At 48.8% G+C, this 20,037-nt stretch overlaps 5 protein-coding genes across 5 annotated transcripts; 1 reads left to right on the top strand and 4 right to left on the bottom strand.

The window, feature by feature from the left end:
* Positions 1-953: 953 nt before the first annotated feature.
* H6S33_005032 (uncharacterized protein) lies at positions 954-2,462 on the top strand (the record flags this gene model as incomplete). The annotated part of the gene is made up of 2 exons (XM_044836374.1): positions 954-2,004; positions 2,065-2,462. 2 exons carry the CDS (start codon positions 954-956, stop codon positions 2,460-2,462), a joined length of 1,449 nt encoding a protein of 482 aa, XP_044690245.1.
* A 741-nt stretch (positions 2,463-3,203) lies between these two features.
* H6S33_005031 (uncharacterized protein) lies at positions 3,204-3,779 on the bottom strand (the record flags this gene model as incomplete). Its single annotated transcript, XM_044836373.1, has 4 exons — positions 3,204-3,257; positions 3,385-3,412; positions 3,552-3,659; positions 3,721-3,779. 4 exons carry the CDS (start codon positions 3,777-3,779, stop codon positions 3,204-3,206), a joined length of 249 nt encoding a protein of 82 aa, XP_044690244.1.
* Positions 3,780-7,187: 3,408 nt separating this feature from the next.
* H6S33_005030 (uncharacterized protein) lies at positions 7,188-9,173 on the bottom strand (the record flags this gene model as incomplete). Its single annotated transcript, XM_044836372.1, has 3 exons — positions 7,188-8,220; positions 8,310-8,519; positions 8,704-9,173. 3 exons carry the CDS (start codon positions 9,171-9,173, stop codon positions 7,188-7,190), a joined length of 1,713 nt encoding a protein of 570 aa, XP_044690243.1.
* Positions 9,174-14,388: 5,215 nt separating this feature from the next.
* H6S33_005029 (uncharacterized protein) lies at positions 14,389-15,171 on the bottom strand (the record flags this gene model as incomplete). The annotated part of the gene is made up of 7 exons (XM_044836371.1): positions 14,389-14,410; positions 14,466-14,562; positions 14,746-14,807; positions 14,865-14,869; positions 14,962-14,989; positions 15,065-15,091; positions 15,155-15,171. The coding sequence occupies 7 exons, from the start codon at positions 15,169-15,171 to the stop codon at positions 14,389-14,391; spliced, it is 258 nt and encodes an 85-aa protein (XP_044690242.1).
* A 2,973-nt stretch (positions 15,172-18,144) lies between these two features.
* H6S33_005028 (uncharacterized protein) lies at positions 18,145-18,318 on the bottom strand (the record flags this gene model as incomplete). Its single annotated transcript, XM_044836370.1, has 1 exon — positions 18,145-18,318. The coding sequence occupies one exon, from the start codon at positions 18,316-18,318 to the stop codon at positions 18,145-18,147; it is 174 nt and encodes a 57-aa protein (XP_044690241.1).
* Positions 18,319-20,037: the final 1,719 nt, after the last annotated feature.

The following is a 20,037-nucleotide window of genomic DNA, read 5'->3' as shown; positions in this document are numbered from 1 at the left end:
GAAGACGGAGTGTAGCGAAGAGCTACTCGCTTATATTGATGATGATGATGATGATGATGATGATGATGAGAAGGAGGATGAGGAGAAGAAGAGAACTCTCGCTCTTCCCAGACTAACAACTACAATACAAGCCACCTATCGTCACCATCCAGGGCCAGGGACAGCCAGAACCCCGCCCCAAGTTCTATCCGGGACACAAAACAAGCCGACAAAGAACGACGCTAGGTGTCGACACCTCGATTATCCTCAACCCGGTCTTGGCGTTCCTAGCTTTTTCCTGTCAGATAAATCATTACCCCTCCTAGTCGGCGGCCTGGTCGGTGGCTTTTGTGGATACGCTTATCGATTGGCTGGCTGTCTGTTGGTCTTGGCTTGGGCTCGTATCCAATTATCACTAGTTAGTGGCTTGGTGTGGAGTTTGTTTTTCGTACGACGTGGGATGAGTCTGCGGATGTGTTACGGCTTTGCTATGATGCTGCTGAGAGGGGGCGTGTCTGCTGCGGGCTGTGGCTTCACTGTTGGAGTGCTGCTGGAGTGTGTTTGGCGGTGAACATCTAACCCGACTACCCACCCACAACCTCTAAACGGGCTCATAATGGCCGGAAGATCTATGATGCACCATTTTACTTCCTATCTGGGCTGTGACGGGGTTCGTATTTCATCCAGCTGTAGTGTTCGCGAGCGGGTGTCTGTGTGGCCAGCCAGCCATCTGCACAAAAGACAGCGTATTCCCGAGTCTGGCTGTGGCTGTGGCTGCGTATGCCTGAGTCTGCCATACGTTTCACGAAGCTGTCTGTGCTGTGTCAATCTGGTCAGTTGATGTCACGACAATCCTCGCCGTCATCGCCGCCATCTTCAGGACTCCACTCTCTCCTCCTCATAACATAAAGACATCCAGAGACCTCTCTGAATCCCTCTCCTCCCATCAAACAAACACCTATCAAGCATCGAAAATGATGTCCAGCACCTCCCCAACCCCCACCCAGAAGCAAACCCTCCTCATCACCGGCGCCGGCATCGCCGGCCCCACCCTCTCCCTCACAATCCTGACCCACCCCCTCCTCAACACCCTCTACGCCCCCATCCTCTTCGACCGCCTCCCCGCCAACCCCACCGCCACCGGCGCCGCCGTCATCCTCTCCCCCAACGCCCTCCACCCCCTCTTCCAGCTCGGCCTCCAGCCCGCAATCCTCACCCACTCCCAAGAGGCCCTCTCCGTCACCATGTGGCGCTCAAAGTCCCCCGCCACGGCACCAGGGCGGCGTCTCAACGGGATCACAAACCCCGCCTTCGCCCCAGACCTGGATACAGGTCTGCGCGCAATCGAGCGCAGCACGCTCAGCAGGCTGCTGATCGAGCAGGTCATCGCCCACGGCGGCGAGGTGGTGTGGGACGCCAAGGTAACAGGCTACGAACAGACGCCCGAGGGCGTCGAGGTGGTGCTCGAAGACGGGTCGCGGCGGGCAGGACACATGCTCGTCGGCGCTGACGGCGGATGGTCTACTATTCGGAAGCAGCTGATGGGCGGCGACGGGGCGGACTGGAAGCCGGCGTTTGCGGGGGCGTCGGCCGTGTACGGCATTTCACGGCTGCCAGAGGGGAAGGCGGGGGAGGAGGATGTTGTAGGGCGCGGGCATGCGGTGCTGCTGGATGTTGGCGGGGTCGCGACGTGGGGGTTGCCGGGCGGGAAGGTGTTCTGGTCCGTCAGTGTGCCGGAGGCTGCGCCGCCGGAGGGGAAGGCGGTGACGGAGGTGGAGGGCGAGTATGGCGTTGTGAACACGGGCGGGTACTCTCTCGAGTCCACCGAGGAGATACTGAAAAGGTATGAGAACCTGTGGTTCCCTGTCGTCGGCGAGTGTGGGGCCTTCTTCAAGGACAGCGAACGCATCGTGAGAGCGCCGCTATGGCAGCGGGTCTACGGCGAGAAAGACATCTCGAATACTGCTGGAAACGTAGTCCTCATCGGCGACGCCGCACGCATCATGGTTCCAACCAGCGGGCAAGGTACCTCTCCCCCCTCTCTCCTCCCCCCATGATACACACCCATAAACTAACCCCCCACAGGCGCCTGCATGTCCATCGAAGACGCCACCGTCCTCGCCAACGCCCTCCTCAACAACGCGCCCACCACCGCGCCCGAACTCAAGCCCGCCTACAGCGCCGCGCTCAGCGAATATGTGCACGAGCGGCTGCCGCGCTCCAAGGCCATTGGGCGGCAGGCGTGGTGGATGGGTGTCGCATTTATGGCGCGCAACTGGTGGTGGCGGTGCGTGCGGGACTGGGTGGTGCGGTGGGTGCCGATGGACAGGAAGGGGGGGAAGGGTGCTTGTGCGAAGGGTGAGAGTGTGGGTGAGGCGGGGGAAGTGAAGGAGGAGAAGGTGGCTGGGCCTGGGGCCGGAGGGTGGCTGCATGGTGTGAGGTTGGGGGTGGAGGTGAGGGAGATGGGGAGGTGTGTGGTTTAGTGGATCATGGGGGATCACTCGGCGGTATGACCGGGTAGGGTTGGGGTTTGGCGTTGGTGGATAAGGATTGGGATTAGGACTGGCTGGATGGGCTGGTGGTGTAATTAATTGGGTCTCTACTCTGAGAAATGAAATGGGGCGACTGGTGATGGCTGTAATGAGCTGGTTGTGGCTACTCTTTTTTTGTTTTCTCTTTTCTTTTTGTTTTGTTTAGAGGGTTTTGCGTCTGTCTCCGCTTAGTTCTTAATATACATACATGGCTTTTGTCTGTCTGGGATCGAGTGATGAAATCGAGATAGAAGCGTGATGAAAAATCGAGTGATAGACCTGCAGGTGATAGCGCTTAATCAAGTGATGGAAACCGAGTAACAAACCGAGTAACAAACCGAGTAACAAACCGAGTAACAAACCGAGTAACAAACCGAGTAACAAACCGAGTAACGAAGCAGAGATATAAACAATCCCTACCATAGCAAGGAAGAGTTCTATTGATCAGTGTTCTTTAATCTCCATCAAAACCGAACCAGCCAGCCCGACTAGCTAGCTGGAGCTCATACCCGACTAGGGTTTTACATCAGTGCCAGTTTTTTTCTTTCTTTCTTTCTTTCTTTCTTTCTTTCTTTTTTTTGGTCTATAAACCAAAGCCAGCAAGTAAAGGCGAAAGGTTCTATATAACCACCTCCTCCTACCTACCCACCCCAATGACCACCTTCTACCTACCACCCCGTACCCTAGCGCCAATTACCACAATGTCATCTTCGAGTTCCTCCGCTTCTCCTCCTTGCGCTCTTGAATCTGTCGCCGCGCCGTTGCGTCAGCACTCCCTTTTTTCTCTCTTCCTCTCCTCCGCGTTCAATTCCGTAAATAGTTGCTGTAGATGTTGGGTGTGGCAGATTGGGTGTGGGTAGAGGTGAAAACTTACCCATTTCTTCTTACAGTCGCGATACGCCCTACATCCACCCACCAGTCAGTCAGTCAGCCCGCCCGCCACAGCTCCTAGAAATAGTCGCAGCGCCGCGCCGTCCTAGCAGCAACCACCCCACAACCCCCCAACCCAGAACGCACAAGAAAGAGAGAAAAAAAACGCACTGGAAATAATCCGTACACATATCCTTATCGCCCGGGTTCCTATGCAGGCACCTCAACGAGCGGTCGGCGGCCTCCTGGCAGGGGTCGAAGTACTGGCTTGACGCCTTACTGCACCCACCCCCCAATTAGCTCTTTTCTAGCTTCCGGAGGACGGGGGAGAGGTGTTTACTTGTTGAATTTGGCGGTGACCGCTGGGTCTGTGGGGTTTTCGGTGTATGTTACCGGCATTGTGGGTGGTGGTTGGATTGGATTGGTTGGTGGCGGGAGTGGAGGTGGTGTGCGGGTGATGGGATGGTAGGGTGGGATGGTAGGGTGGGATGGTAGGGTGGGTCGGCCGGGTAAGTGGGGAGTGTGAAGTGGTGGGTGTGCCAAGAGGGTCAATGATTTTGGAGTTGGAATGAGGGGCGTGGGGGTTAACGTTGGGGGTTTTAGGTTGGGATTTTGGGGTGTGATGATTTGGGGCTTGAGGGATTTGGATGAGTGTGTGATAGGTGGTGAGTGTGTTTGGTTTTGGGACTTGTTGGCTTTGTGCCAATTATGGAATTGGTAATTAAACCAATCTATATTCTACAAGCGGAGTGCGGCCTCCGGCCGCCCAAATGTAGTGAGGAAATGAAGGTGCGGGCGGTACTGCGATAGTAACTTCTTAGATTATTGCTGTCATTCTGGATTATTGGGTCATCCAAACGTACAGGCACGCACTAAACCTCATCTCCATCTCTCCTTATAGGTAATCTGTGATTTATTAGCTCTAGTATGCACTCTAAGTCATTCAATGAGTAGCTTTAGTATATACATGTAGTTCATGATAAAATATATGCTATCAGGGAGATTCGACCTTGATATATAAAAAATATAGCTGTAGTTCTGTCAGTTTTTGTTCCTTTATATACCCATCAATTACAATAGCTACACGCCTTTTAATGCCAGTTCCCTTCCATCTCGGGAGTAGTTCTTTGTCTAATGATATGCAACCAATATTAGAAATAGTACGCAACCAATAGAAAACGTTCCTGGTGACGATGAGGAAGACTATATAGTTTAGATGAATTCGAACATTCCAGGTGTATACGTTTACAGGACGATAGCAGACCCTGCGTGGCGTCGAAGATAAAAATACCCATAGCTTTACACCAACAAAATAAAGCTTACAAAAAAATATTACGCAAGTCGGCCCTTTCATCGTATATCTGGATCCAGCCCTGCTGCCACCAGAGATCGATCGGACCCCCGAGAATGGCCTGGATCTGGTCTAGAAAAGATAATAAATACCTCTATAGATCAAGCCGCGGGTAGATATAACAAAAAAAAAAAAAAAAAAAAAAGCCCGTTGGATAACTTTATTTACGGAGGAGCCCAGCTCTCGATCTCTCGCGCAAGTGAACTCTTTTGCCAACCACGTTATGACAAGTTGAAGGTTCCGGCATGACCTTAAAAACCTGGTTGTGACAGTAACACGTACTTGCAGATTGAAATAGTATAATTCAGATCTTCCTAGCTTTCAATTCAACATCAAAAGTCGATATCTAAGGATGTCTATCAAAGCTGCCGGACCCCCGTTCTCCCAGTCGAATGGAAAATCGCTGACCGCCTCTTTTCTTGACAATGCCGAAATCCCTATTAGACTCTGCCAAGAAACCACCCAGACCACCGCGCAATCGGTGCCGGTGCACGCGGTCGTTGCGGGCACAACAACATGTGCACCACAGGACATCTGGTACATCTTAGCGTCGTCCCACCTGTTATCCTGTTATCAATCAATCAATCATCTGTTATCCTTGGCGCTTGCAGTAGCCTTCCGCTCAAATGTCATTTAGAGCCACCAACACGCATGGGCGAGTGGCCTAACGGTTAACACTCGCCTTCCGGACGGACACCGAGAGGTTGTGCCTTGCCTTCGATTACAGGAGGTCCAGGGTTCAATCCAGGGGTGGGAGTAGTAGATATGGCTAGACCATCAATGCTACTTTTTGTTCGTTTTGACAACAACCACGAGTTATTGAATATTGTCTCGCTCCCCCAATCCACCCGCCACCACCCCCCCCCCCCCCCCCCCCAATTCACTCACTCCCCAATTCATCGGACGTAAGCTCCGCCAAGCTCGGTAGCCACAACACATGCTGCGGAACATCCAAGTGCCCCTCGCCCGGCCGCTAGAACTACACGATACCGCAAAATTTATGAAAGGATCCCCAATTGTGGATGGCCATGGTGCCAGTAGCTCTACTGGTAGTTGTACGTACCGTGTACTGCTCGTCTGAGCATCTGGGTATCGCTACTTTGAATGGACGGAGCAAAAGGAAGAAGCCATACGTACGTACGGGTATGACTTTAATTTACCAGTCAGTATATATAAAGTCGAATAATCATCAATATCCAAGTGTCTAATATAATATCGAAAAAGCAGTACCACAACCCATAAGCCACACAGCGCACTGTAACACACCAGCCCATTCAAATATTCTGTATATTCCACACCTAGTTAGTACCCAGTGGGGGCCACACCCAAACCAAAACCCAAAACTAACCGTGGGGGCCACACCCCGATCACAACCCATCACTCGCCCCCACCCCCCACCTCACCAACCGCACCCCGGGTCCAACATTCGAATTCCCTCTCACGCGCACGCGAGCCTCTCCCCAAACGTAACAACCACCGACCGCCCTAACATCGCAACCGTAGAGTACCTCCGCGCAGTTCGCAGCTAAGCTAGAGGGAAAGGATATTAGTACCTCCAGAGCACTAGCTAGTAAGCTACGTAACGACACGATACGAGGCGACGACGCGGGGTTAACTACCCCACGGGGAGTGAGAGGGCACATACATACATGTAGATCTGGGTGTCTAGCGTCTCCCCCGCTAGCTGTCAGTGCGCTGATAAGCTGTCTGTCCCATAGTCGTCTTGTGGGGAGGAGGGCAAACACCCGATATCTATCTGGAAACGAAAAATGGGCTAGCTGGCTACGCCTTCGTTGCGTATGCTGCTTCTGAAGCCCCCGCGGTTGCGGGCGAACAAGAAGATAGAGAACACAGATACAGATACAAAGAGTACAGATAGGCGGAGGAGGTGTTTGTATGCATCAACAGTTGATAAAGGTCATGATTCTTCCATTAGACTCATCTTGTTTATTTGTATCTTGCATCTAAGATAAAGCATCCCTAATACAGACAGTCAGGCTTCATGATACAAAAAAACCATCATACAAAGCTTGCGTTAACCATGAGCACCTGAGACAAAAAAAAAAAAGAGATTCATAGCACTGCGTTCAACCAATTGCAAGCTGCACACAACACCATCATAAAGATATAGACAAGCACCCATGAGCTAGCTAAACGTAAACCCCCAATCCAAGGAAAAGAAAAAAAAAAGAGACATTAACTATATAGGCAAAAAGAAAAAGGCCCGATTTCCTTTTTTTCTCGGGATCTTCTATGTTTCCTATAGAAAAAAAAGCGCTGTCGGCAAAAAGGCCCGGATCTAGGATCTTCTTTATCACTAAACAACGCAGAGTAAAAGATAAAAAAAAAAACGCATAAATAAAACGAGACGTCTAACAGAAGACCTTGTAACTAAATGAAAAAAAATAAGTTAGCAAATATTCAAGCAAGTAAACCTAGGGAAGGACTTGAAAAACTTACGCTTTCTTCCACGCCGGCCATGCAGCTCTCTCCCTGCGCTCTTCCGCTAACAGGGCATCCAGATCTAGCTCACGACGTCCGGTGGTCAGGTCCATAGTGGCCGACCTGACAAAGGGAGTCTTGTAGATAATCTTGTAGGGGATGTAGAACGCCAACACCACGGGAACAGTGAGGTAGATTGAGAAAAACACCTCCACATCAGGATCCTCACCAATTGGCCACACTGCAACCCAGAACTGCGCAATCAAGACCAAGCAGTTGAGGATGAACCCACACCACGATCCAAAGACACCAGGCTGCGACCGGTAGGCAAGCTCGTCGAGAGAGTGGCCTTGCTTAGCCCATCCACGGCGGAAGCGGATGTGCGCGAGACAGACGGAGCCCCAGGTGAAGATGGAGGAGAGACCAGAAATGGCCAACATCCATCCGAAAGCATCACCCTGCTTATCAGAGGCGGCAAGGTATCCAAGAAGACCAAGTAGGGCCGAGAGGGCAATTCCGACCATAGGACGACCACGACGGTCAATGTAGCCTAGGATTCTGGGGGCCTGGCCTTGGTCGGCGAGGGCAGCAAGAGTACGGGAGGAACCATAGACGGAGGAGTTACCGACTGAGAGGACAGCAATCATGATGACGACGTTCATGATGCTGGGGAGAGCCTCGATACCAGCATTCTCAATGGCGATGACGAAGGGAGAGGCAGAGGCATCGGCACTTGATTTTCCGCTCAAAAGACGCGGCTCGTTGTATGGAACCAAGAGCCCGACAAGAGTGAGGGAGACGATGTAGAAGAGGAAGATACGCCAAAACACCTGCTTGACGGCTGTGGGGAGAGACTTGCGCGGGTTCGCGGTTTCTGCGGCGGCAAGACCCACAAGTTCGGTACCGGCAAAGGCAAAGGCTGCGGTCACGAACACACTGCAGAGACCCTTGAAACCTGAATGGAAGGCGCCAGGGTCATGCCAATGTCTGCCGCCGATGTAATCCCCATTTGGACCGCCGCCGACATCAAGGATGATACCGAGTATGCTGTGTAATTGTCAGTATAAATTAAACCAAGTATTCCCAATTCTGCCGCCTCATGTGGGGTGTGTGTGTGGGGCTGGAATGCAGCTTACATGAAACCAATAACGGCAACAACTTTGATGATCGAAAAGACGAATTCAGCTTCACCGTAACCCTTGACACCAAATAAATTGATTATTACAATCAAAACCCAGAATATAGTGACCCAGACGGCTTTATTGACCGTCGAGTGCCAGTAATCAATTGTTATCGATGCGGCGACGATTTCCAGCGGTAAGACGATGAGCCATTGTAACGCGTAACTAAAGACAGCGGTTAGTTTTTCCGTTGTAATCTGGGGGAGAGTGCGTGCGCGTAATAAAGATAATCCATCCCATATTCAAGCCATCCCCCTCCTGGAACCAGAGTAATCGGAAAAAGAGGCAAAAAACGGAAATGGTAATAGTAAAAAAAAAAAAAAGATAACTGGAAAAATCCGGTACTTACTTCCAGCCCATTGCAAAACCCCAAGCCGGATCCAAAAACCTTGTAGAATATGCCGAAAACGAACCCGCAATCGGGAACAACACAGCCAGCTCGCCCAACGCGTGCACCACACAGTACAGCATTCCTCCGATGAGAGCAAACGCAATCAGCAGCGACGCCGGTCCACCCGTCGCCAACGCCTTACCAGAACCGACAAACAGACCCGTACCGATGGAGCCACCGATGGCAATCATCTGCAAATGACGGCCCTTGAGCTTTCGCGAAAGGGGCGATTCAGCGACATTGATTGCGGCCTGTTCGATATCATATGTGCCGCCCTCTGCCGCATCGCGGCGCTTCTGACTCGCAGCGGCGTGGATGGGATGGGGCTTGAAGCCGTCGATGAAGTCGGCGACGAAACCCTCCCTCCGAGTGGTGGAGGAGGACTCCGTAGCGTACGCCGGGGAAGGATCTTTCTCTATTCCAGCCATCTTTGGTTATGATGGGGGATGGTTCCTCAGGAAAAACTTGCACTCGCGCAAGGGAGGGAGGAAGGGGGATGATGGGATATTATAGATGGGAGGGGTGAGGGATGGAGGACACCTTACAGCATGGTGGGATATAAACGGTATTTAAGTATTAACACACGGGAACCAGCAGAATCGAACATCAAGAATATGTAGATAGCTATCACTACCGCAACGGGCTAGGTCCATATTGTAGTAGGGTATGTATGGTATATGTAGTTACATGGAGTTTCACTAAACTTCCTTCTCTAGCTGATAGGCAAGCGCGGTGGGGGTATAGAGCAAGCAAACTTGGTAGGAAGGCGCCTTGCCTGGTAAGGGCCCGCCGCAACAGATTGATTTGGGGGTGGAGGCAAAAACGGAGACTTCTCCAGGTGAACTGTAACGCAGATGGATATGGTGTGTATGATGGATGGGCAATACCCCCGGCATCACCCTCCCGTGAATTAATATCATTTCCACTGTATGTAGCCTTCATGCAACCACACCTGAAAGAGTGCTGCTGCAGGATGCCTTTGTGAGAGCCTGCCTCTGAAAAGCTGAATCTATGTTTATAATTACCTAGATGCCGTTTCTTAGACATCGACAAATGGAGATATCATGTAGTACACCTACTTTTCTATATGTCAACTTCCTCAACCCATAGACCTAGAGAAAAAGACGTTGGCTTCTGGTGACATAGGATTACAATAGCAAATGAAAGCACTACTTGGATTGCGCTAGGTAATGCTCTCAAAATTAACGTTGATAAGGAACCGCATCCACTTCCCGGTGATGATGGCCATTTGACAAGCTTGACAGATAAGCATCTATCATTCTAACAGTCGAGTCTTGGATGACCAGTCCCCAACCTCCAAAAGCACAATCCCAAGAGTCTTGGAGATGCCCTAAAATTTCTCGAATCTTACTTTCAGGGTCTTCCCACAACGAATTAGAGACCATTCCTCACATTTTCACTCTCTTTACCCCGTCCTGTCCTAGAGGAGGGTGGGAAGAAGAAGGGGAAATCCTGAACAGGAAGCTGCGAAAACCTTCAAGTTAGGCAATTTTTTGGATCATCGTCGTTGAAGGTGGGGCAACGACCTGGCGGTGTCGCGTGCCTAGGCCGGCGCTGATTGGTCCACAACGGAATTTGGTGTAGATCGGTAGTCTAGCAACCAATGGAGAAAAAGCAAATTCAAACACCTCCTCCAGCTCCCCGGAATAACTTGTTCTGTTTTCGATTCTCCTAACTTGGCCAACCATGGCCACCACCACAGACCCACAGCTGAGATTTGTTTATCTCTACATACCTCTAGAGTATCAGATGAGAAAACAATTAATAGTATCATATCAAAACCCATTTAACAGTCCAGTCAGTCACTGGCCTTGACTCTTAAGACGATGATTCAAAGTCGAAAACGGATTGTACTCATTAACGCGCACAAATAGTGGGTCATCCATACGAACCCTGCCAACCTCTAAGCACTCTAGCCCTTCAACTAAAAGGTCCTGCTACCGTACCTGCCTAAGTTTCGCGTGACAAACTTCCTTTCTCGATGTTAGTCCCATCATGCAAACAAAAAAGTTACCGTAGTTTCCTCTACCCCGCAAATGTACGTACGGACGGCGCCTTCTCCTCATCCCCCTCGACGAACCTTCCTCCAGAAGGTTCAGAGATTCCATTTACCCATAGACTAACCGTACCTTCGCAGAGATACATACAGCAGCAGCAGCCAGCCAATATCGAAGCACCTTCCATATTCAAGCTTCATATGCGACCTTGGAATGTGTGGTGTTATTAACATGACCGACATGGATTCGCCGCCCATAATCATAATCATATTAAACCTGTGTCGAAGGGGGAGGGCTGCGGATCGATGGATCGATACAGCAGCATACATCATGAGGTTCGCGACACACCGCCACCACCCGGATAAACCTCATGTTAAACACTGCAGCTCGTTTTTAATGTTCCAGACGCTCGGAAAATTAATGCCCTATTGGTTGGATGAAACCTTTTACATATGAGGATGAGGGACTGAAACATCGTCACATGCCAGTAAGCCCCAACGCTCAATTGCAGCCGCAGGCGTTCCTTTCCCCAGCTTTTGCTTGGACCCCAGGGGAAAAGGAAAAAGGAACGAAAAAGACATATTCCGTCATCAAACTTTAATGCCTCGGTCGGGCGCGACTTAATGGCCATAGGGGAACTTTTGCCATCTTCTACATAGGGGCTACGAAGAAGCAAATAAGGTCAGGTCAATAGAGCACACTGCGTAACAGTAACGGTACCTGCTCTAGCTCTTCATGGGCTATCTAGGTACATATGAACTAAGAGCTTTTCTTGTAATAAGTCTATGTAGCTATAGGGGGAATCTGGTACAAGATACTTAGCATAGCCATAGACCTAGGCTACCGTTTTGTACCCAGCGTTACAATAAGCAACGCACTATTATTTAGGAATATTCTTTGCATGCCTCCCCAAAACCGAATTTGATATCGTGAACACCTGAAGGATCATGATCAATATTTTATTTGCCGCAATATTAATGCATGGCATGAAAACCGCTTATCGGCGCTCGCCGTTACTATTTGAAGGGACAACCATAAGTAGCCAAGAGATCGAGCCTTTGTTTAAACTTCTCGGTGGTGGTGTAACGTCCCCTCAACCAACTCAACCAACCAGCACATCGTTCGCCAGACAGACGCCGCAGCCACGAAACGGAGGCACCGAACGGACTTCATTGCTCGTTTGAGGGAAACTATGAAGAAGCCGATGAGATCCGCTGTTAGCCCTTTTTATCACGAATACGGAGACTGCATATGTATAAAGGAGCATCAGATTCCCCCACGTTTTGCTTGGCCTTTCTTTGCTCGTTCCTGGATCATTGGCTGCTCTCTCTGATGATCGTATCAAAGCGGTTTATTTGGAGGAGCACTCTCTCTGCATTTAATTCGGTGTCACATACCTAGGCAGTACACATATCTCGGATTCTATCAACCTTAAACTCCTTCCCAACTTCTGGAAGAATTGATGCTTAGCTAGGGCGGTGGCTTGCAGGCCAAGAAGGCCCTAGGATCGTGAAGGGAATAAGCTCGCCGTTGACAAGAGATTCTTCAGATTTCCGCCGGCTGCAGTCACAACCAAATCGCCGAACCAAAGTAGTGCACACCAAACTAGACTCTAGTTATCCAAGCCCTCCCGATTCCGTTAATTAACATGAAAGGATTCCTTCTTAGTTTATGATTACCAACACTGGCATTTGAACTTGGCGCCACGGCTCCGGTGAACTTTTAAGCTCTCGGGTTTGCGGTTTTGCAGGTGTGTCGGGTGATACCGCTGCCATCGACCGGCACGATTCGATTTGGAGGTAGCACCTCTCATGTATGTTATCTTGGGTTGGGATCCTGTCAAAGATCATGCTAGTAACCACCGCCGACATGACACTAGTTGCAAAAAGGAAAGGGAGAAAAAAAAGTAAATATAAAACTTCCGATTTATGGCGAGCTTCCTTCGTAGCTATCGATATCTACCATCGTGAGATTTTGTTTGCCCACTTTTTGATCAGAGCCACCCACGCACTTCCCCATATTTACTAACGAAACATACCCATGCCATGCCATTACAGCGTTTACCGAGTCTCGCGTCGTCCGTGTCGAGGCGATAAACCCCACAAATTAGGTAATGGCCATCGAACAAAATCCCCGTTATCGTGGAGAAGAAAGCGAGGCTAGACAGTGAAAGGAAGGAAGGGAGGAGAGGCTAACGCACTGTAATTGAATTTGTCGCTCCACCTACTGGCCTTTCCCCTGTTCTAGATCCTGGCTGTAAAGTAATGTTGTCAGGGTAGATAGCTAGAGTAGGCTTAAAGTTACCAGATGCATATGTCGCTATCAAACTAAACCATATATTCATTTTGAATTATTGAGCACTTTCCCTCGGGGGACCTGTGCAAACCCGGTACAAAAAAACAGGAATATCAAACATAGTAGTTCAGTCATGTCATTTGGATAAATATATTTACCCTTACTTGGGATTTGATCAAACGGCCTATGGGCCGGAAATGTATCGAATCCATCGATGTTATGGCATTTGCACTAAGCATGCAAGATACGATACGATTAATCGGATGAAACCTTTACCTTGGTAACTTTCTAGTATGGAAGTAGGCGTGGGATTTCATCCACCCTGTCTAGCTAGTTGTCGGATGATATGTAGATGGAACTTTCGATATCAACTAATTTCTATATCGCAACATCAACCTGATTCGAGGGTAGATACGGAATTAAACTGCCTTATCTGTCTTACCACCAACCTGTCACCCATCCCGTCCATCCGTCCCGTTATAAAAAGGGAAATGATAATCAAAGTATCGGTTCTATAGACGCCTTCCAGAAGAAAGAAAACCCCGTTTGAATCGTTATAAGGCAGTTTTTCGACAGATGTCGGCAGTGATAACGGCCGCGGGCCAGCCTTGTAAAAGCCTTGTATATGGAAACTATTCTCGGTGATTGACGCAGGGAATCTTTCTTTTTTTCCCTATTTTTTTCTTATTTGGTGTTGCACAATAAAAGAAAACCGCGTAAGTGTTATTATATAGTTCTCGTACTACAGGTCTTTCTCGGCATATGTTCCGAGTTGGGTTTCTGTACAACATGATAATTCAACGTAGAGTACTTTGCCTACGCGAATAAAATCGCGCGACGATCAAGTACTCCTATCAGCCTTGTGCACGCGCCGAATATCGAATGCGTGACATTGAATAGATAATCAAAACAACCAGCGGGTGTATGATGGGGGCCGTTGCAGCATCATGCAACGATCATTGCGGGAAGAAAGATGCATGTGTTTTCAAGGGTCGGATGATAACTGTTTCACAGGAGGACTGCACATGTATATTCTTTGAAAGCACTGCGACTCGGCAGCCAAAGAGCTGTCAGAGGCGCATAAAGCTTGATTCAAGAATTTTGATAGCTCCTGGGTGTTTCTTTCGAACAGAAGAACAGAGTACATAGGCAGGCATACGCGTACTATGGCACTCTCCTCCGTGTATGGTTGAGAATTTGGTCGAGATTATATTATATCACCGCATGCTGTTGGAGTTTTAATTTCAAAACTTCATGAGCATGAGTTACGGTTTAGACCAGCTGTTATTCCCCAAGACAGAACGATCTATTAGCGGCCAGGTATACGTAGTTAGAGAGATTTAATATTTGTACTATCATTGGCATATATTAGTCAAAAGCTCCCCTAAAGACCAGAGATAAGTGTACTCTAGTTTTTTAATGTTGTTTAAGATTCGCCCACCGGAATGTTGCCCGTACGCGTTATGCCCAAAAGTTGGGGTGGCCGGTGGGAAATCGGCATCCCCTGCGGATCCAAGTCAAGAGACGTTAGTTGGGTTTCTCTCATTTTTCGCGGCCCGTTGCGCAGTACTAGTACGTCAACCAGTGCAGCCCGACAAAAGATAAAACGTAAAATTCTATTCGAGCCAAAAAGTCTAATCAAGCATGAACGTGTAACGCGGTAATCATGATCCTTCATCATACGTACGTGTGTCTGGTTTTTTTGGTGCTAAAAATATTTCAAAGGATCCAAGGATCAAACGGGAGGCGCTAGCCTGTTAGCCATGCAAATGCTTTCGGTTTCAAGTCGGTTTGGACAAGGGTTACCCTGCCTGGAATCATGTTGTGTCACTCGAGGTCAAATTCGATATATGTCAACCTTTTACCGACCGGTCGCAATAGAGCAGCAAAGATCTAGACAGACATGGTCCCGGCCCAGAAGAAATGTTGTTCTAAATCACGCTTCCATAGTGCTTTAGCAAGCTTATTAAGAAAAACCGGGGGCCGCAAGAACTACCGGAACTAACCCGTTTACGATCGTAGTAATAAAATCGCTGAGAAATATAATTTGTTTTCAGCTGAGCTGCCTGATTAATATTATATATATTGTAATCAACTCGCTCATGAAAGCCATATTGCTAGAACAAGGCTTAATCCGTAACGTTTTCAGCTGCAGGCTTGGGTGATCGAGGCCTCTCGAGCTCTCTATCTGAGGTCTGGATTAATACTAGTCTAGATCTCGAGAAGATTGTTTCTCTATTGCTCGAATGAAGGAGATGAGAATGATGATGATTGGGTTGCCGTAGCTTAACTTATAGGGCCTCAAAACTAACACATATACTTAATCGCTTACAACCACACAGCTTTTGTAACGTGTTTTAACACCTAGTCGGCTAACCTGCCTATTAATTCGATCTGTTATCTGGTCTTAGGTTGACAGTAACTATAACCTAGCAAGCTTTCTGCTGGCTGCCCAGATCGCATCAGTTGATAATATTAATACAGTTACATCCCAGCTTATACGCATGCGCAGGCTCTCCACAACCAACCAACACAACTCCCAAAGCCGATCCTACTGATCAACGGATATATGGGGTCTTGTTTATATAGAAGTGCCCCCCGCTTGAGACGCGAATTACATGTCCACGATACCAGATTCGATTCTGAGTAGACCGTTTCAGTTCAATCCCTGGGATTCTGAAGTAATAGGTTGTTATGGAAAGTAGTAGTCCCAGTAATGATAGTCTCGGGGTTAGATGAGACACGTTTTTGACTGACACATAATCGAAGAAATAGAGTGGGATGACAAGATGACATGGAAAGATGAAGCTTGCAAGATGGAGGCACTAGCTACATCCCCATCTGTAGCTAGCTGTGCATATCGGTCCACAACGTGTCATCGTTATACACGTACTACATACTCTGAACGTCAGCTAGCACAGTGCTATAGCGCTATTGCAGTACACCCCCGAAGCATGTCTATTGAGATCTAGAGGTTACATGTAGTCTGCCACCAAGGTTCGTGAAAGTTTAAATCTATGTATACTCGCACTTACGATATACCACGTGTACGCAAGTACGTATACACGGATTGTTAGCTAGGATGGCTATTAAGATATATGGCAGCACAGCTAGTATGCAGTTGTTGTCGTGGTATGTCATACAGCATCTTGATATTCTTGATAGTAACCTTCTAAACTGTCCCCAAAACTGCCTTTGAAAGTATCTTTTGCAAACGCGTCCCCATAGTCTCCTACACATATATCGACCAGGTACGCCGCTAGAATAGGTAAATTTAATTGAATTAAAAGATGACATTGCAGCTAGCTGCATTGTATACGGACACGTGACAGACAACCGGCATTGTTGAGATATACATGTACGTAACGTTAGCAGCTCCTTGCATGTGTTTGCGGAGCATTATTATCGAGTACCGAGTTTGCCTTGGGAGGCCGGTTGCACCTAGGTGTAGCTTGTACATGTCTGTAGATCACGATACAGCCTTGCACGTGATCGTGATGCAGCCTCGTAAAGTTTAAAGATCTGAATTGCACTGGAGTAAGGGAGTCTATGTAGGATCTTATACTGAAAGTAGAACGTAGCACTGTACTGTACATGCCATGAATTCGTTTACATTCGCCCGCGAAGCAAGGCACATTATATGGACACGGCATATGAGTCAAGGCACACACATTTAATACGTCTCAATACATGTATGTATGACCAGATAATGATGTAAATGCTCGTATTCATGAGATTTCAGCTCGGACAAAAGCTAAAACGTGGATACCGATTTCTAGAAATTTCTATTACGGGGTTGGTCGGTATGAATGGAATCATGAGATATCACTCGTATATACTAGCGTCTGAAAATTGTTTCCCCATTTGTGCGCACAGTGCAACCGGAACTGTAGGAACAAATTGCTTAGGCTAAAGATTTTGAATTTAAATAAATGATTGAATTTGTTTGAATTTATGAACTAGACATCATGCATGTAATACACGACATAGTGCGGCGCGGCGCCGGATGTTATACGCCTCGCGATAGATCTTCCCGCCTGCTGAGGCAGAACAGGAGTAGATACCGTGCAGTACCCCAAGTCCAGCTAGATCTCTTCACGGGCGTAGGCCGTAGGCTAAACTAGTAAAACAATAAGCTGGGACTTCACTCTACCAGAACAGCCGAGAGATATTACTAAGATATGAACTTACCGCCTCCGTACCGGTGTAGCGAAGTCTTCCTCGCCACGCATGTAAGCCCGCGGCCGTCGACCAAGTCCCGAACTGGTGGTCTCCCTGCCCAGACTGCACGGTCGCCCGAAGACCGGCGCTCCAAGATGAGTTCGGCGTCCAGAAAGCAGTGAAAGAGCGCCTCCCATTTACCCCACTAAGGACCACAACTCCACCCGTCGGCGAAGACCTCTCTTGGTCATGGCACCAAGCTCACCAGGTACACAGACGCCTATCTCAGTTCGCTACGGCCCAGTCACGGCGATAGGGCCGGTGTTAGCTGATAGATTGTATCCCCGAGAAAAGAACATATGCAGATTCCGGCGAACAATGCATGGTACAGCTATCAGTGCAGTCACTAGCACTATTTACCAGCGGACGTTCTATTTTATAAATCCTGCGGTATCGGGTAGTTCTGGTCGGTGGACACTTTGATCCGGAGCATGTGTTGTGGCCTTCAGACCTGGCGGGGATGATGTCCCATGAATTGGGGGAGCAAGACAATATTCAATAACTCGTGGTTGTTGTCAAAAAGGACAAAAAGTAGCATTGATGGTCCAGCCATATCTACTACTCCCACCCCTGGATTGAACCCTGGACCTCCTGTAATCGAAGGCAAGGCACAACCTCTCGGTGTCCGTCCGGAAGGCGAGTGTTAACCGCTAGGCCACTCGCCCATGTGTGTTGGTGGCTCTGAATTATCTTTGAGCGGAAGGCTACTGCAAGCGCCAAGGATAACAGATGATTGATTGATTGATAACAGGATAACAGGCGGGAGTTACGACGCTACGGAATGTTCAGTGACAGTCGGGCCGTGCCAAGATGGCTACATCTCAGAAAGACCGCATCGGGTCAGACCTAGTCTCGTACCCATCCCCTACTTAGCAGCAAGTTGCTCGCCAGTAGGGCCTGGAACATTATCTTCCCGACAAATGTCGGCCGACACTCTCGTCGGCCTCTGAAATGTGATATCGGGCTCTGAATTGTGATGTAGAAGCCCGACTTGTGATATAAAATCCCGAAATGTGATATCGGGGTCAGAATAAACCATAATTTTGATGTCGGAAGCTAATTAAGAAAACTTTATTTTTTGTATGTAAATTGAGCCCGACAGCCACCCCGACAGCCCGACACCCCATACAAAAAGATCTCACCCAAGTTGGAAAGAAATAGCACCAGCCCGTCCGCTGGAAGCATGGAAGCAGACGGGTTGGGGACGAGCCTAGGTCAGACCTTACTTGGCTCATCATACTGCCAATATCCAAGGTCCAAATTACAAGTCAAGACTACTTTGTCACTTCTTCTGCCTGTACAGATCTAGAAGCTGGAGTACAAACGCCCCCTCTCCCCGGAAAAGGTTCGTACTGGAGCAGAGAGCCGGGAGAGCCAGGAGACTCGGGGGTCATTGATCACCTCCCAACGCCGTCTGTATATAGGCAGGTGTGTTTGTGCCGGACTGAACCAGATACTCTCTGACACTTGAGTGGTGTATAACCCCGTGGTATGTGCCCCTCTTACCACCGTAGAGAATGGGTATTAATGTAGTCATAGGTTTTTGGGCAGTGCACGGATTGGGTTGAGCTGTCGACCCCGTTATTTCTAGTTGACGCGCACCACTTACTAACTAGCGCGCGCAGGTTATAATATAGAACGTGCGGGACTTGCTTCCTTGTGTACTAAGCTTGAGAATGGGGTAAGTTTACAGCAAGAGAAGAGAGTAGATTGACCCTTGAATGTTGTCGGTACACGCCTTTCACCATCTCAAAACGTTCGTGGGTGGTGATGTGCGGTTACAAAAGAGCTTGCATGCAACTATCGAGTGACTATATATGACGGAAACATTCATGGATGATCACTCGACTTAGAGACTAAGTCTCGCGGCCGCGGGAAGTAAAAAAAGAAAATACAGCCACAGGGATATATAGTTGCGCTGTCAAAAATATCGATGATTCACAGACGGGAATTAGGTGCCTAATGCGCGGGCAAGGCCAGTGGCAGCCATCTTAAAAAATCAACTACTTGAACCCCGATTCTATAATGACCGTAGCGTAGGCGCGGTAACTAGCCTAACTAATCATAACCTCTCACTCGGCCATTGTAGCAGGCAGATCAACTAACCAACCCTCGGGCCGAGAGGTCGTTCCGGTGCCGGATTTTATAGACCCAAAAGACATTGCCTCGTTGCCTGGCCGGGCGGGTATGTGAACTTTGGTGAAACCATGATCGAGCAAGTGGCACGTGCTACCCTCGGGGTCTTCGGTTGCTTTCTCGAAATCCACACCCTCCCTCTACCTCCTTCCTTCCTTGATTTCATCGTAGAGTGCAATTGCACTTTTGTTTCCCAAAGAAGCCGGATCCTTGTATCGCATATTAAAGAGGACGAATCTCACGGCACAGGGATCCGGCACGAATTGTTTCCCCCCTGGAGGTTTTTTTTATATGCCGCAGATCAGGCATCGGAATGGAATGGGGATGGGATGAGATGGGATGAGATGGAATGAGATGGAATGAGATGGGATGATACATGAAAGGTCTCGCTTCCTTAGTTCCGGGAGATGAACATTTTTTTATATCTCGTGGTAGTATGTAGTTAGATATGTATGCAATACGTTTGAGTTTCACTCGAATCTCCACTACCGCCAGGTCTCGAAACGGCGCGCTTCTAGACCTTTGAATCTCCGGTGAAAGTGGCGGAAGTTGCTGCTGAAGACACCAAACCGTCAAGAAACGGGCCTAGCTAAGGCTGTAACGTAACGTCGTTGCTGATATT

Source organism: Morchella sextelata (genome assembly GCF_020137385.1).
Source record: "Morchella sextelata strain SCLS chromosome Unknown scls_19, whole genome shotgun sequence".
Classification (NCBI taxonomy): Eukaryota; Fungi; Ascomycota; class Pezizomycetes; order Pezizales; family Morchellaceae; genus Morchella; species Morchella sextelata.
The sequence above is the reverse complement of the archived record's forward strand: the minus strand, read 5'-3'. Positions and strand labels throughout refer to the sequence as shown.